Source organism: Protomyctophum parallelum, assembly GCF_964188405.1.
Source record: "Protomyctophum parallelum genome assembly, chromosome: 7".
NCBI lineage: Eukaryota > Metazoa > Chordata > Actinopteri > Myctophiformes > Myctophidae > Protomyctophum > Protomyctophum parallelum.
Window position 1 is genome coordinate 42,511,981 of NC_139705.1, and position 16,494 is coordinate 42,528,474.

The 16,494-nt window shown below is 40.8% G+C and overlaps 1 protein-coding gene across 1 annotated transcript; it reads left to right on the plus strand.

Moving 5' to 3' along the window:
• Positions 1 to 6,247: 6,247 nt before the first annotated feature.
• LOC310862113 (peroxisome proliferator-activated receptor gamma-like) lies at positions 6,248 to 10,571 on the plus strand (the record flags this gene model as incomplete). The annotated part of the gene is made up of 6 exons (XM_083769849.1): positions 6,248 to 6,389; positions 6,830 to 7,026; positions 8,027 to 8,165; positions 8,924 to 9,132; positions 9,376 to 9,880; positions 10,324 to 10,571. The coding sequence occupies 6 exons, from the start codon at positions 6,248 to 6,250 to the stop codon at positions 10,569 to 10,571; spliced, it is 1,440 nt and encodes a 479-aa protein (XP_083625975.1).
• Between the last annotated feature and the right edge of the window lie 5,923 nt (positions 10,572 to 16,494).

Genomic DNA, 16,494 nt, shown 5'->3' on the forward strand with positions numbered 1-16,494 from the left:
TTTTTCACACAGCACTTGTTTGCACTCCACTAAATATCCGGGAGAGGACTGTTTTACGCGCCAAGAAGCTCTGATACCACGAGATATCAGGAAGAGTACAGTACATGCTTTTTTTTTAATTTATACATTTCTTGATTTCTTTTTCCTTCCAATATATCCTGCTGTAAATAGTAATCCATTTTTCAGTGATTCATCTTTTGGCTCTGTGTTTGCGACGTCGAGACCAAATAACAGACAAGAAAAACACCGGCCCTCGAAACGTCTCGTTAACGTTTTGTGCTGTAAACAACAACCCCGCCAGATGTCAAAAATCTCTGATCTTTCCACCGCCATCATTATGCTGGATATGGGCTATATCGTTGTGGTGTTGCCATGACAACAGTGCCCAGCGACGCATGCCTCTGTTACTTACTGCCTTATCATGCTCCCCCTGTGAGCTGATGGAGAGTGCAATATTGATTTGTTTTTACTTGTTGTTCCTTTTTTTTAAATGCTTTTAAAATCGGATCTTCCTCCATAATTTATTCATAAAGCTATATTCACAAATGTGTCGCCCCACATTTGGTTGTTGGACATTTATTTTTTAATGGACGAGTCACATGAAACTGCTTATGTTGTGATCGTCTGGTTTATTTAGGAGGCCACGAAATGTATCTATATCCAATAAGATGATAATAACAAGATTAATAACTAAATAGACCATGTTAACTGTTTAAAAAAAAAAGAAAAAGAAAAAAAAAATAGATCTGTTCTCCCACCATTTGTTTCTAGATAGTACCGCAAGCTCTGTGTGCAATTCTTTTCCAAGGTGTATTAACTGCCATTCTGTCTGTGAGAGTAACCTTGTAAAAGCCATGCCTGAGGCTTTATGAAAGTGTTGTTTTGTTTTCTAGGAAAATATGCCATGACGTTGATTTCAAAAGGAGGATAGCGCAGATGTACCACGGTCTAAAATAGTTGCACAGCTAAGCCAGATTTCTACTCCTATTGCACGTTGGAACCGTGCACCGACAATAGCTGATCTACAAGGTCACAAATAATGTCATGATGCGATGCATTGTGATATTGTAGGAGATTGGCTTTTCCCCCCCGCACATGTCTCCATCGAACGACAGAGTAGAAATTAAGCATTAGGCTTTCCAAGCGCTTTCCAAGTGATCTTCCAACAATTTTCAACCTTGAATTCAGAAAGTTACTGAAATGGGTTCAAATGTATCAGTAACCAACGACAAAACAAGGAAGTGAAGTCTGCACTTTAAACTTAAAAAATACATGTATTGGATTTGGCCAAAGAACATGATCTCTATGGTTGGGAAAGATAGAACCAGGTTGAATTTTGGTTGGAATTCCACTTTAATCAATTGATTCTTGTTGACCAATTATTTATTATTATTTGGTCATTGTGTCCATATGGAGGTTCTGTATATTTTCAAAGACTGTAACTATTTAGGACCATGGTAGTTTACTAAATAACTGTACTTTTAAAACGTTGGTTGGACTGTTTTAAAATCAAGAACAGAATACAATATGCGGAAATAATTCCATTATGGATATTTCCCTCATGTCACTGGCAATAAAAGCTTACTTTGCAATATATGTTTGGTCTGTCTCACCATGTTTTTTATGATTCTGTTTTGATGAATATAAAAAAAAGAAAGAACCAAAGAAAATGAAAAACACAGAGGAATTTAAGAAGTACGGTATTTACCTTTTAGTAAAAGGAAGGAAAACTGACAAGGTTATGGCTGGTCATGACGCTTTTATCAAAATTAATCGCATGATTGCTCAACCACATTTCATGGCTTCTAATGCATGGAGGAATAGCAGTATTGTATCTTTGCTTTTGTGTTTTCTATTTCGTTGCGTCTACCCCTACATGGTGTCCCTGTCGGACTGCAGTCCTGTATTGTCATTTCCGTTGAGGAATAAACCAGTGAACTGTGAGTAAAATATAATTGATAATATAACTTGATATTTATTAATCTACAGACATTAAATCTAAAGTCATGATTCTCCGTCCTGCCTAGTAAAGCTGCCTTGATATCTATCATTAAGTGTTTCTTGTACTGAAATTAGGGGGGTCATTGGAACCCCAGGGATTACTTTCACAAAGGCCCGCTCCAAAGTTGACTACCAAAGTTCCCGCAGAGGACACATGCCCAGGGCTCGACCCGGCAACACGGCGGTCCCGGTGGCAGTCAGAGGACATGGAGGTTCGCCGCCCGGCCCGGGCTCCACCTGCCAAGCGGGTTCTTCAGAGACAACCTCCTGTACAACAACCTGGGTCCACTGAGCTGGAGCCAGCTGCCCTGCAGCATCACCGGGAGGTACCGCCTCAGAGCACTGGACAGCAGGAGAAACAGGCACACCCATCGCTGAGGTGAGGAAAATGGTTTCAGCTGTTGGTATACTCAAATTAATATTAGAGTACATTATAGTCCAGATATTTATACTTGAATATACAGTTAGTATACCTATTGCCCACATGAACATTTGTGAGGCTATTTTGTAGGGATGCACCGAAAGGGAAATTATTGCCCGAAATCGAATTCCGAATATAGGAAACAGTTGGCCGAAAAACGAATACCGAATATCCGAATGATTAATATTATATTTTTTGATTTTTTCCTACCATTGCTGTCATGGCCGTACCTTAAAGCTACCTGATTTATGGCAAAATAAATGGTTATGGCAAAACTTAACTTAAATAATAATCACTATTATGGGTCCATAAAACATTTATTCAGCTCTTTTGAATGCATTAATTGCATACACTATTCGGTGATATATTTTCTGCCTATTCGGGCCGAAACCAAATAGGCCGAAAACGCATTTTTAGCCATTTTCTGCCGAATATTTTCTGCGGCCGAATATTCGGTGCATCACTACTATTTTGTCTCATGTCAATAGTTTTGACATTTTACCCTTTCTTTTGTCTTTCAGTAAATCCAAATCCCTGAGCAGTGCCTTTGCATTAAGGGATGTGTCCTTCTTCCGTACGGCCACTGAGGATACGGTGAACGCTGAAACCATTCGCAACTTAAGGAAGTCTTTTGCAAGTCTGTTCTCTGACTAGTCATCTTGACCCATGCACACATGCTTTAGTTTCGCAAATTATTTCAGCAAACACTTTTTCATCTTCATGTTTTCTTATGTAGGCTACATAGAAAACCATACACATACTTTCCCAGCAAGCACGGTCAGGACCTGGACGAATTAGTGACGTCTCGATTGGGGCCAGATCAGGTCAAACCAAGACAGATCTGGCCCAGAATATCACCTGATTTCAACCAACATAAAATGTATCCACTAAGACGGACGTCCCTGGATGAATCAGAGTGTGTCCGAGCAAGGCCAGATCAACTTAAATCATATCATAACTAGTCAGATCTGGCCCAGAATAAGCTATATTATTTAAACTGGTGAAGACGTCCTGGAAATGACGTAAAGATCATCCCCATATGGGCTGGGATCTGGCCTAGTCCTGAACGTCACCGGAGTCACCGGAGGACGTCATCATAACGTCATCATGACGTCATTTGGCTAGCTGGGTTACCTTACTTTGTTGTAGTAAATTGTGATATCAGTGTTCATTCAGATTTTATGTATATGTATTCTTGACTAAGACTTAAATATTTACATTTAAGCTGGCTGATATATAAAGTTGAGTGATTCAACAGCATGGAAAGCTTACAACTTACAGTACATAAACCTATAGGCTATACAATGTTCTGCAGGGAACCAAATATCATTTATGCATTTGTTATTTGGTTGTAGCTTGGTTGCTTTGTCTTCTTGATGATTGGGTGTTATGGCATGATATGCATGATGTATTTTACTTGGGTGGTCTTTTCAGTAATACAAAAAAAATCCTCTCTTGTTTGGCTCTGCACAATAAATAGCCCAAAGGCTTGCGAATAGAACATTCTGTAACATTTACATAAGATTCCCTGCACGTACAGCAGCTACAGCATTTTAAAATATGATACCGTATATTCCTGCCTTCAGCCAATAAACTGTACATTCCTGAGAGGACTGACGTTGGGTTTCCTCTTGTGACTCCAAAGTCCAACGTATGAGGTGAGAGGGAGGGCCTTCTGCGGTTCTGATTCTTTACAAGGAAGAACGGAACTTTGATGGTTGCCTGTATCACTCAAATGGAGGCCATATGAACAAATATGACATGTTAATGGTTTTTGATTCCTAACAACAAATGATATTTAAGGGGGAATATTTGCTGAAGAAAAACAACAGAAACTTCCTTGGACATTTGGTTCCAGACTAAAGGTTTGTGATCTTGAATGGCTACACCAGAGAGGTTAATAATTAAAGAATGGTTATCATAAATTGGTAGTCCAATTTGTGTTTTCTATTCATTATTACAATTACAATTTAGGCATTTAGCAGAGCGACTTACATTGAGCAAGAACAAAAAGCATGGCAATACATCACATACATAAAAAGTAGTTATCATGAAACATGCGTAAGCTAAGAACGTAACAGTGGAATATCTAGATATAATGAAACTATACATATAAACTATACATACTATACTATACTATAAAGTGCTATGACTACATAAAAATGCAATTCTAGTGCTGTCTACGTAACATTCTCTGCTCCATAATAACTGTCCTTTTAACTTCCGAAAGTGTGGCATCTACAGTATGAATTGGAGATCATTTCATCAATTTATTGGTTTTTGACCATTCATTAATTTCCTTACTTAAACAATAATTGTATATTAATCAACTGGTAAAAGTAAATCAGAGTGAAATCAGATCACTGTCTCCATGTAAGTATTATTATGACGTAGAAATTAGATTTGACATTTAATGTCCTTGTGTGACTGTGCCCTTAAAGGACAACTTTAGTTTTTTTCAACCAAGGTTCATGTTTTAGGTCGTCATTAGAGAAAGTAAAAGATTAGTCTTAACTTTTTTTTCATTTGCTGCTTTCTTTAGTTTTAGGGACTTTAGCTCTTTTTGACAGGGGGGCGGGGGCATTCGAGCATGGGGCTAAATATGTATTTTTTTACAACATTTTATGGTGATTTATTTTTGTATTATTTACTATAGTCCTAATAAACCCAGGAAATTACATCTGGCCACAGAAGATCACAGGATCTACTGAATGTGAAGGTAGCCTACTGGGGGAAGGCTTATACTGTGTGTATAGGCTGAATATGTCAGTTTGTCACATTCAATAGATCCCGTGATCTTTTGTGGTCAGATGTAATTTCTTGGGGTTTATTAGGACTATAGTAAATAATAAATAAAAAAATCGCCATACTATTTTGTAAAAAAATACATATTTAGCCCCATGCTCGAATGCCCCCGCCCCCCTGTCAAAAACTGCTAAAATCCCCAAAACAAAAGAAAGCAGCAAATGAAAGAAAATTAACACTCACCTTTTAGTTTCTCTAATAACAACCTAAAACATGAACCTTGGTTGAAAAAAACTAAAGTTGTCCTTTAAAGGGGTAATTCCCTTTCAAACACTTCTGCGGTCAATTTAACATCTGCTCTGGTTTTTGTGTGCACCCCATTTTTTTTTTTTTAAGTTGCTTGATTCAGAATTTAGATAATTAATTGCATTACCCCCCCTCCCTTTCTGTATAAGCCCATTGAACTTCAAACTTCATTTTAAACACACACCCCTGCTTCTGGTGATGTTATAATGGGTGAGGGGCAATGTTTTTTCAATTAGTTGCTTTCATGAAATTATATATGTATATTTAAAACATTAAAAAGTAATGAAAACACACAGACCCCTCAAGCACTAGAAGGACAATAGCCCCTCAGGCAGAAGCAGTGTTGTCTGACATAGTTTAAATGGAGTTTGAAGGGCTTATATGGGTGGGTAGCGAGTGTGTCTGATAAAAAATTATATTGAATCAAGAAAAATACAAACTGTCTGGGGTGCACTCAAAAGCAGAGTAGACATTAAAATTACGGCAGAAGTGAAATACTTTTCAAGTGTCTAGCTATTGGTGATGGTCCCATATGCTGACCCTTGGACCATGCACGCAATACAATTTCTAAATACTTTATCTGTAGTCCTATTTACACATGCATGATTTCGCAAAGTAGAATAGTACAGTCTGTTTCGCAGGATCATCAGTTCTGTTGTGCTCCCTGTAGAAATGGTGGACACTCAGCAGCGACAAGCTTGGTCAGTGGGTTTTGGGTTTAGCCCATATGATGTGACGAGGACGAATAATGCAGGATTCAACTCGTTTGACATGATGGCGCCCCAGTCTGCCACGGAGTTCCCCTTCGAGTACCCATATGCCTCCTATCTGCCGCCCAACCACAGCAACGACCCCACCATGGGAAGAATGGCCACGTACAGTGACCACCCGTATTACACCTCCAGTCAGTTTTACAGTGAGTTTTACTGTAAATCAATTTGTCTGTTTGTCTGTTGTCTGTGACAATGTGACATGAACCCTATCTGTTTCCTATCTGTATCAGTTTCTGCCGCAAACTATTTAAGTGAAAATAGCAGATCTACTTGTAGATCTGCAATTTTCCTGAGGGAAAAAATTAGGGGGCCATGGTTGGACTCCTGGGGGGCCCCAGTCAATTAAATCCTTGGTTCTCAAACTTTTCAATAATCATATTTGAACAGTCCCCACCCTGACGAGGACTTGTAGACCTTACATTTACGTATGACTCAGTTCCGCAGATAAATATTGTGAAAATAGTTGATCTACAAGCTTATTTTTTATCATTTTGACCATTACTTTGGAATTGATGCAGTGATGTTATTTTTCTTTTTTAGTTATTAAAAATATCCTTAAATTGTCAATTCACTGTTTTCTCAGGTACAGTGAAACAGGAGCCTCAGTCACCACCACCGTACCAGGACAGTGGTCTCTGTCAGAGCAGAGCCCACCCTGTGTTACAGATCCCCATCATCCCAGCAGACATGGGCAACTCGCTGATCAACATCGACTGCAGGGTGTGCGGGGACAAGGCCTCTGGCTTCCACTATGGCGTCCACGCATGTGAAGGCTGCAAGGTACATAACTGGACAGTGTACTGGGAAAAGTATACTCACATTTTCCACTTTAAGTAATAGTATCAATACTAATAGTAATAGTATAAATACTACGGCTATTAAAATTTGACCTGAGTAAAAGTACAATTTAAGTTTCAAAATGTGCTTAAAGTACCAAAAAAAAAGTACTGATTACACAGCATGTCCTGTTTCACAGGTTTTCAAATGTAAATGTATAACGATTGCTTGACAATAGCAGATCTGCAAGCTCACAATGCATGATTGCGTCACATCCTGAGGCATGGTGAGCTTGTAGGTCAGCTGTTTTCTGACCTGAATATAGGACTGAAGTGGTTAATGTATGAGCTGTAATAATAATCAAAATCTACAAAGTAACTAAAGTTTTCAAATAATTGTAGTGGAGTAAATGTATAATATTTGCCTCTGAGATAGTGAGATGTAGTAGAAGTAAAAGTACTGAAAATTGGAAATATTCCAGTAAAGAAGAAATACCTCAACCTGGTACTGGAGGAGTCGGACTGTATGGTGTTATGTAATGATGACTTTATTTCCCCCAGGTGCAAATTCCTTGCCATAGGACTGTTTTACAAAAACACGTTGAAATACATAATACAACATACAATAGTACAAGACACTTTCCCATGCATATCTCTGCTGTCGGGAAGAAACCACCTACGTAACTCCAAAATGTTCATTTTTCATTTCAGGAAATTAAGAAAATCTTAATATTTTTTAAAACAAAGCCATATTGCCTCATTAAAGTTGGTGTTGTGACTTTATATATTGTCAATTACTTGCATGAGAGTGCATGAGTTAGTTGCTTTAGCAGACGGTTCCAAAAACAACAGAGATACAATATTACAGATTTCTCACCTGCTGTTGGATATACATAGACTTCATTTTGACCAACAAGATTTAACAAATACATTATGTATGTATGTATAATGGAAAAAGAACAACTTATGAATGCCTGTTTTCTGTTTCCCATCTGTCCCCCCAGGGTTTCTTCCGCAGGACTGTACGGTTAAAACTCGTGTATGATCGCTGTCATCTTCACTGCCACGTTCACAGAAAGAGTCGAAACAAATGTCAGTACTGCCGCTTTCAGAAATGCCTCCTCGTGGGAATGTCGCATGACGGTAATGATAGCTCACTCTTATTATTAGTGATTTTTGTTTTGTGCATTTAACACTCCAGATTTCCCCCTAGGGATCGATAAAGGCTTATCTGATCTTATGTTATCTGATCTTGCACACTTTAGTGATCTTTGCTCTTTGCAATGGGTGGATTTCTGACAGCCGCAGCACAGAAGTCTAGGCAGAGTAGCCTTAATTGTCACTGTTGCATAACAGATACTGTACATACTACATACAGTAGGCCTGCTCTCTTTACAGTGATTTTACCATTTCTATCAATAATTCCTAAAAGTCCATATGTACTCTGTGTCCATATGTGATCTGGTGTACTGATACCAGTGGGAGAATTTATGTTTGTTCTTTGTTCAGTTAGCGTTATGTAATCAGCCTGCACTGCATGTAATCTTCAAGCTCCATGATTATATACAGTATATCCACAGTATGAACCTGATTATAGTTCAAGATTAACTAGGGTTTATACAATAGCAACCTTCAAATCTATATGGCCTTATTATGAGTGTGTTGATACCAGTAATTGATAGTGGTTCCCAACCTTTTCTGGATCAGGGCCCACTTGAAAGTCTCAACGCATTTGTGGCCCAGCCATCTGACCACTTTACACAGCAGCAACATGTTTGCATATTAATTATCAATAACATATTAATGTTTTGCCAGTTATTTGGGGGCCCACTTGCCCCAGCCCACAGGTTGGGAATCGCCGTTAAACATGACCCAGCATGTGTTCCTTACTTTATTCACAGCCATCCGTTTCGGTCGCATGCCCCAAGTGGAAAGGGAAAAGCTGCTATCTGATTACTTGGATGTGGACCCCGGCATGCCAGAGTGTGCGGCTGACCTGCGGCCCCTCAGGGCTCTGGCCAGGCTGCTGGTCACGGCCTACCACAAAACCTTCCCACTGACCAAGAGCAAGGCTCAGACCATACTGGCTGGGAGGTCCCATGGATGCACGGTAAGGAAGGAACATTGTGTCTCACATTGTACGCAGATGCTCAGTTTTACTAATTTTATGTGGATGGTATAGGTATGCTTAATTATTTTCTGAAAATGTAATAACAATTTCACCAATAATTGCATATTTTTTTAGAGAAATAAGCAGAACTACAAGCTAACTCCTGCTGTATTCGTTGACTGTTTTCCCCAGAATAGGGACACTAGGGTTCAAGTGTCTAACAAGCTGTCCTTGTCCTTCCAGCCATTTATAATCCATGACATGAAGAGCCTGATAGCCGGTCAATATTTTGTAAACTGCCGACAGCTGCCAGTGCTGGACCAACAGATCCCTGAGCTGTGCCCTGCTCCGACCTTCGCCAACCCCTCCTCCCAGGAGCCTCTAGGAGAGGTGGAGCTCTCGTTCTTCCACAGGATTCAGATCCGCCAGGCCGAAAACGTGCGCGAGATCACAGAGTTTGCCAAAAGCATCCCGGGATGGACGGAACTGGACATAAACGACCAGGTGACCCTGCTGAAGCACAGTGCCATCGAGATCATCATGATCATGCTGGCGCCGCTCATGAACAAAGATGGCACGCTCTTCGCCTACGGGCAGATCTTCATGACCCGAGAGTTCTTGAAGAGCATGCGGAGACCGTTTTGTGAGATGATGGAGCCCAAGTTTGAGTTTTCAGTGAAGTTTAACATGCTGGAGCTCGATGACTGTGACATGGCCCTCTTTCTGGCGGTCTTATTGCTCAGTGGAGGTCAGTATTTATCGAAAGGCCTATTTTTACATCATTCCAAGAGTCCGTCAATTCTCACACCATGCACTGACAAATGTGATGCATAATAACTGGTATTACACATATTTGCCAGTAGAATTCTCAGATTCTGCCCAAACCCGACCCGACCAGATGTTTTAGGGCCGGGTCGGGCCTAAAATGTATATGCTAATTAGTCGGGCTGAGCCAGGCCTCAGGTTGGACCAGTTGAACAAACATGTTCAACATGATATATAGAATAGAATCTTCAACTTTATTGTCATACCACCACAGATTTACAGGTGAAAGAAAAAAAATGGGTGAAATGTGAAAAGCTCATATAATCTGTAGTTTTAGGGATGAAGGAAAGAGCCATCTGCAAACAATGTTTGCAGATGGCACTAACAGATGCTCCTGTTTCCCCCTCCCTGCATGGTGCCGTGCAGACCGGCCTGGCCTGGTGAACGTGAAGCCCATTGAGGAGCTGCAGGCCATGGTGCTGCAGGCCCTGGAGCTGCAGCTCAAGACCTTGCACCCAGACTCTCCACAGCTGTTTGCCAAGCTGCTGCAGAAGGTGACCGACCTGCGCCCCCTGGTGGCGCACCACGTCAGCCTCGTCCACCTGCTGAATGAAACCGAGCAGGAACAGTGTGTGCATCCACTCCTCCAGGAGATCATGAGCGACTTGTATTAAGACGTGTGGGCAAGAGAACCTCAAATCTATATGGCAACTGGTGCTTCTTCCGAAATTATAATATTTATATGGAAATTATATTTTTGGCAGTTTTCCTCTTTTGTGTGATAGGCCTATGTCAAATATAGGCCTGCACATAATTACCATTGTTCAGTAATGTCAGTTTAGGCCTAGGCTATGTCACATTACAATGCATATTACATTCAAATAATTTCACATGGTTATTTTATAATATAAGAACACATTGAGCTGTATTTGTGTAAAGTGGTGATATAAGAACACATTGAGCTGTATTTGTGTAAAGTGGTGATAATATAAGAACACATTGAGCTGTATTTGGGTAAAGCGATGATAATATAAGAACACATTCAAATATCTCACAATGTATAAAGTCTCCAAACCAACTTTGATGAGTCAGTGTTGTGTTGCTCTTAAAACATCACTTCATCACTAATCTTTGCAGAAGAAATATACGTGTGAGAACTTTCTTAAACAAAAATAAGACGTTCTCATACTTTGTTCTGGGTCTAGTGAACAGAAATCATAAGTAATAAATAGACTCTGTAAACTAACTGTAGGGAGTACAAACACAGTAGAGAACCTTGGGGTTATCATCTATGAAAAGGCAACACAAATGAGCAGAAAATAAAAATAAATCATGTAAATACAACAAATTGAGCAGAGCACTGCAGGGACTTGAACCCCGTTCTGGAAAACCACACCAGTGCCTTAGTTTGTTTTGTTGCAATATACAGGTCCATTATTTATCAGGCCTGGCCAATCAGCGGCAGCTAGAGGCGGGATCAAAGCATACACAGTGCTGCCTTGATCCCGCCTCTAGCTGCTGCTGATTTGCCAGGCCGTTTGGTTGATTGCCCAGGCTTATTAAATCAGTGCGGCCAGCGATTTATACCAGCGGAGCACTTTTACCGACGGACCGGATATATAACAAAAATCAAACAATCTGGTCATATATGCAGCATGCCTTGAGTGTACAGGGTTTGATGAAGTCTGGTCATAAATGCATGAAGATGGATGGATGGACGGACCATGTGTCAGTCTGATGCTTCGGTAGTAGTCTGCTTTTGAGAGGTCTCCAGCTTTAGGCACCGGGATGACGTTAGGTCGAGATCAGTTCTTTAAGACCATCGGGGGAATGCCATCCAGCCCAGCACCTTTGCCCTCTCTTAATGTGGATTCCGTTCTGGCCAAACTCACTGGCTAGTCGATGTGCAGGTTCTGGAGGGATGCTGGTATATTTTCCTCATATATCAATCTTCTTTTATGAGCAGTCCAAGTAGCATGACTGTATGGTTCTTCATTAGCAATAGTGGTTAGGAGTCGAGATCTGTAGCATCTGTTGAAGTAGTATGTGATCCGTCACTTAATATATAGCTTCAACCTATAGGCTAGAGAAAGAGAACAAAACAAAATAAAAATGCTCATTATTAGCAAGTTGTTGTTCTTGCTTACTGTAAATTGTTCTGGATTAAGGGCATCTGTTAAATGCCTAAATTGCAAATTATACATTGTTAATAAAATAATAAAAATACACACACCTTGCTGTGTATATATTTAATATTATTTCATCAACAATGTACAATTTTGGCATTTAGCAGATGCCCTTAATCAATATAGTAAAGAAATATAGTTACCTTGCCATGATGGGACTCCAATGAATGATGGGAAATGAAATGCGTAGATTGTCTTGAAGAAATGAAATTCGTCAATTGTTTCATTGAATGAAACACATGCACGCACGCACGCGTGCATTAACATCCACACCACCACAACGTCCTAATAGCTATGTAGGGTAACACGTAGCCTCGATAGCCAGGCTTTCATTTCGTCTGCGCGAAAGATGAAAGCCTGGAAAAAGCCGTGGGCTGAACAAGTCTAAAAGTGGGAGTCAACCCTTCCGGGTGGGCGTCGCTCTAAATGATGTGACGTAGCGCTGCACTAGGGGGGAGAGGAGGGGCCGGGGGTGACGGACAGATCGATGAGATCCAATCAGGGTGCGCGCATTTCTGAGGCGCGACCCGCCCCTCTAGACGAGAAATGTCTCGCTCTGGGTCAGGCTAGGTAACACGGTACGGAGCTGCACTAATTAATATGTTAATTTGGGTCACTAGAAGAGTGACACAAATTCAACGGTTGCCACCTGGAAAGTACTACAAAAGGGGGTTAATCAAAGAGAAACTACAACATGTGGCCAACCTGGCGGGAAGGAAACAACAAGAAAGGGAAAACATTTGGCCACCCTGGCGGGAAGGAAACAACCTTGGGAAGGAAACAAGATATTCAACAGTTGGTACTTTGAAGCGATGTGAAGAGATGTGATGTTGACCAGCTGAAACCGAAAACTAGAGAAGAGAGAAAACTAGGCTGAAAACCGAGGTACGGGAGAACGGGTAGCGGAGCACACTGGACGGGGGTCGCACGAGGGACCGCTGGCGTAATAAAAGGCGTAAGCCGCAAAAAATATCTTAAAAATAAAATAAAAAATAAAATAAAATGTACAAGTACAAGTACCAAAAGTAGAAAGTCATTCTGCAAAATGTCCCCTCGCTTGTAGATCTGCTATTTTTGAAAAATCCTGAAAATGTGTCGCAAATCTTTCAGAGAGAACATTTTTAACTAAAATCATTGCTTCTGGGGGGGGTCGGTGGCCAATTACATATATTTTTGGGGGTCCTCGACATGAAAATGTTTGGGATCGACTGCCATAGAAACATGGTTTTTTTCAGAAAACTGTCAGGATTTAGAAGGCATTTGTAGAATAGTCCTCAGGTCCAAATGGGTAATGTATGTTTTGTAATAAATATAAAAAAATATCTGCAAAGTAACTAGTAACTAATGTTTTCAAATAAATGCAGTGGAGGTAAAAGTATAATATTTGGATTCGAGATGTAGTGGTAGTAGAAGTTAAAACCTACTCAAATTCCCTCGAAAACGGTTTTTAACATTGTAACATGGTAACATTTTAACAACATTGTAGTAACCTTGTGCTAACAGTGTAACGCTAATGACAAATTGTAACATTGTAAGAGCATTGTAACACTGTAATAAATTGTAATATTGTACTATCATTGTAACACTGTAATAAATTACAACTCACCAGTCTGCCGGGTCCAGAGGCCGGGGAGAGGCAGGGAGCCAAATCTGTACCTCTCCCCCACGCTGTTCTGAGGAGGGTTCCAGACAAGAGCACCAGGCATCATTCACGTATGTCGATGTGCTCAGACACTCATGACGTAAATTCTCCATTCATTGTCAATTGGAACTGAAAAAATAATCCAAACAAGAAAACCTTTTTTTTGTTTTAAATAATTTCGGACCAAAATTGGACATAGCTTCGCCGTCCAGCAAAACGTGACATTACTCCTTCTGGCACGATAGTTACAAACGGTTGGACGTGGTTTATAGGAAAAAACAACAGTAAAATAAATAAATTGTATTCTACTTTGAGTATTTCAATTTCCAGGACTTTTACCACTACATCTTAGAGGCAAATATTCTAATTTTACTCCACTACATTAATTTGAAAAATGTCGTTACTGTATGTTAGTTTGTACATTTAGATCAGTGGTTTTCAACCCTCTTCATATCAAGGCCCATTATTTATTGGGCATTTGAGCCACGGACCACCATTTGATGACATTTAGCCTCTCAGACCCATTTGAGCCACGGACCACCATTTGATGACATTTAGCCTCTCAGACCCATTTGAGCCACGGACCACCATTTGATGACATTTAGCCTCTCAGACCCATTTGAGCCTCTCAGACCCATTTGAGCCATGGACCACCATTTGATGACATTTAGCCTCTCAGACCCATTTGAGACTCTCAGACCCATTTGAGCCATGGACCACCATTTGATGACATTTAGCCTCTCAGACCCATTTGAGCCTCTCAGACCCATTTGAGCCATGGACCACCATTTGATGACATTTAGCCTCTCAGACCCACAACATGACGTAAGCATATCATCCGGCTCCAGCCCGGATCATATACCGAAATGAAATGGTGCCCAGGCTACCCCTATAGTGCTTTGGCACCTTCCTAATCAACAGGATTACCAACAGCACTGCAGATGATGCAACACAACACGACTGAACAGTCACTACCAATCCAGCTGGTGATGTCAATTAGTCATTTGACTCAGGGGGGGGGGGGGTGTGTGTGTGTGTGTGTGTGTGTGTGTGTGTGTGTGTGTGTGTGTGTGTGTCCAATCCAAATCACAATGTTGCACATTAAACTATATCAACAGTGGACCCAGGGGGACGATTTGTATGAAATTTATAGAAATAGCAGATCTACAAGCTCACATGATGTCCAAAAAATATATAGTTTAATACCTGCATTAGGCTAATTAATTTACCAGAAGTCTAGATAGCATTTTTAATCAACGTTTGCCTGTTATCTCTCCTATTTGTTACCAACATCAACACAGCATGGGAGTATGGACAAACTCTTATCCAACAGCACCAAAATATTCTTTAGTTTTGGGTCTGAGGCTAAATGTCATCAGATGGTGGTCCGTGGCTCAGTTGCTCAAATGCTGAATAAATAAATAATAATAAACAATAGGCCCGATGTGTAAAAGTAAAGTAAAGCACTGATCGTAAAGCTAACATAACACCTGCAAACACGTACTCACCTGTTGAAGAGCTGGAGCCTGGATGATATAAAGGCCTACTTCTGTTTGATCAGCTTCTTGTAGTGTTTCTTCGTTTAGTTTTCCACCAGCTGGTAAAAACACTGTCGACTCGACTCTGAATAACTCCATGACCATGACAATGAAAGTTACATTCCGAGGTGTTTAATATTATATTATTATTAATATATAAACAAACGGCTTGTTGTTGTAACAAACACTAGCGGCGTGCCGCGTGTGTATCAGTGACTCTGTGTGTGGTGGTAGTGGTGTGAGCAAGAGGTGGCGCGCACGATCTGATTAATTAAATACATGCACGTGCGTTATTATGGATCCCACCGATCCCACCGCAGCTCAAGCCAGCAACACCCCCCCCCCGCTCAGAACCCCTACTGCAAAGACGCGCACACGCACGCACACGCACGAGTGTTCCATTCCTCCATTACTGAAATGAGTTTGATTGATTGATTGAAATATTTATTAACAGTTTGTAGAATTACAGTAGGCTACATTTCAAGCACAAACTCAATACAGAGACTGTTAACTGTGAGTGGACGACCCAATTAAGCATTACACTTGTTTACAACAGGGTCCACATTGTTCAATTCATCAAAACATTTAGAGACATACAAATAGACACTTCTATGTAGTTAAAGAACAGAACAGGAATTCATCATATAGGAAGCAAAAAGGGAAAAGATACATATACAGTGAGGGGAAAAGGGGGGGGGGGGGGGGAGGGATTCAGATTTTACAGAGGCCAGTTTCGAATTGCAGCCATCCGTAGGTGCCCTTTGAGAGCGGTTTTGAAGGAGGCAAGGGATTCACATGTCTTAATGACTGTTGGTAGGGCGTTCCACATTTTGGTGGCATAGGAGCGAAAATAATTTAGTCCCTTGTTTGTGCCGAATCTGGGTTGTACATGGTTTGTTGCACTCCCTCTGGTGTTGTGGGTGTGGACTTCGTTTACATTAAGGAAGTATTTAGACAGGTACATGGGTATCTTGGTGGTGTATCGAATCTTGTGGACCAGACCCATTGCAAGATGCTGTACTCTGTCGTCGACCCTAAGCCATCCCAGCCTGTCAAAGTGGGCAGGGGTGAGGTGGGTTCGGGGGGTGAGGCCAAGTAAGAGCCTGACCAGTTTGTTTTGGGAGGTCTGGAGCCTTGTTTTAAGGGCCTTTGAGGTGCTGTGGTACCAAGAGGTGGATGCATAGTCAAAGAAACCTTGTATCCTGTCTTCAAGGTGTTTTTGTTGACCAGT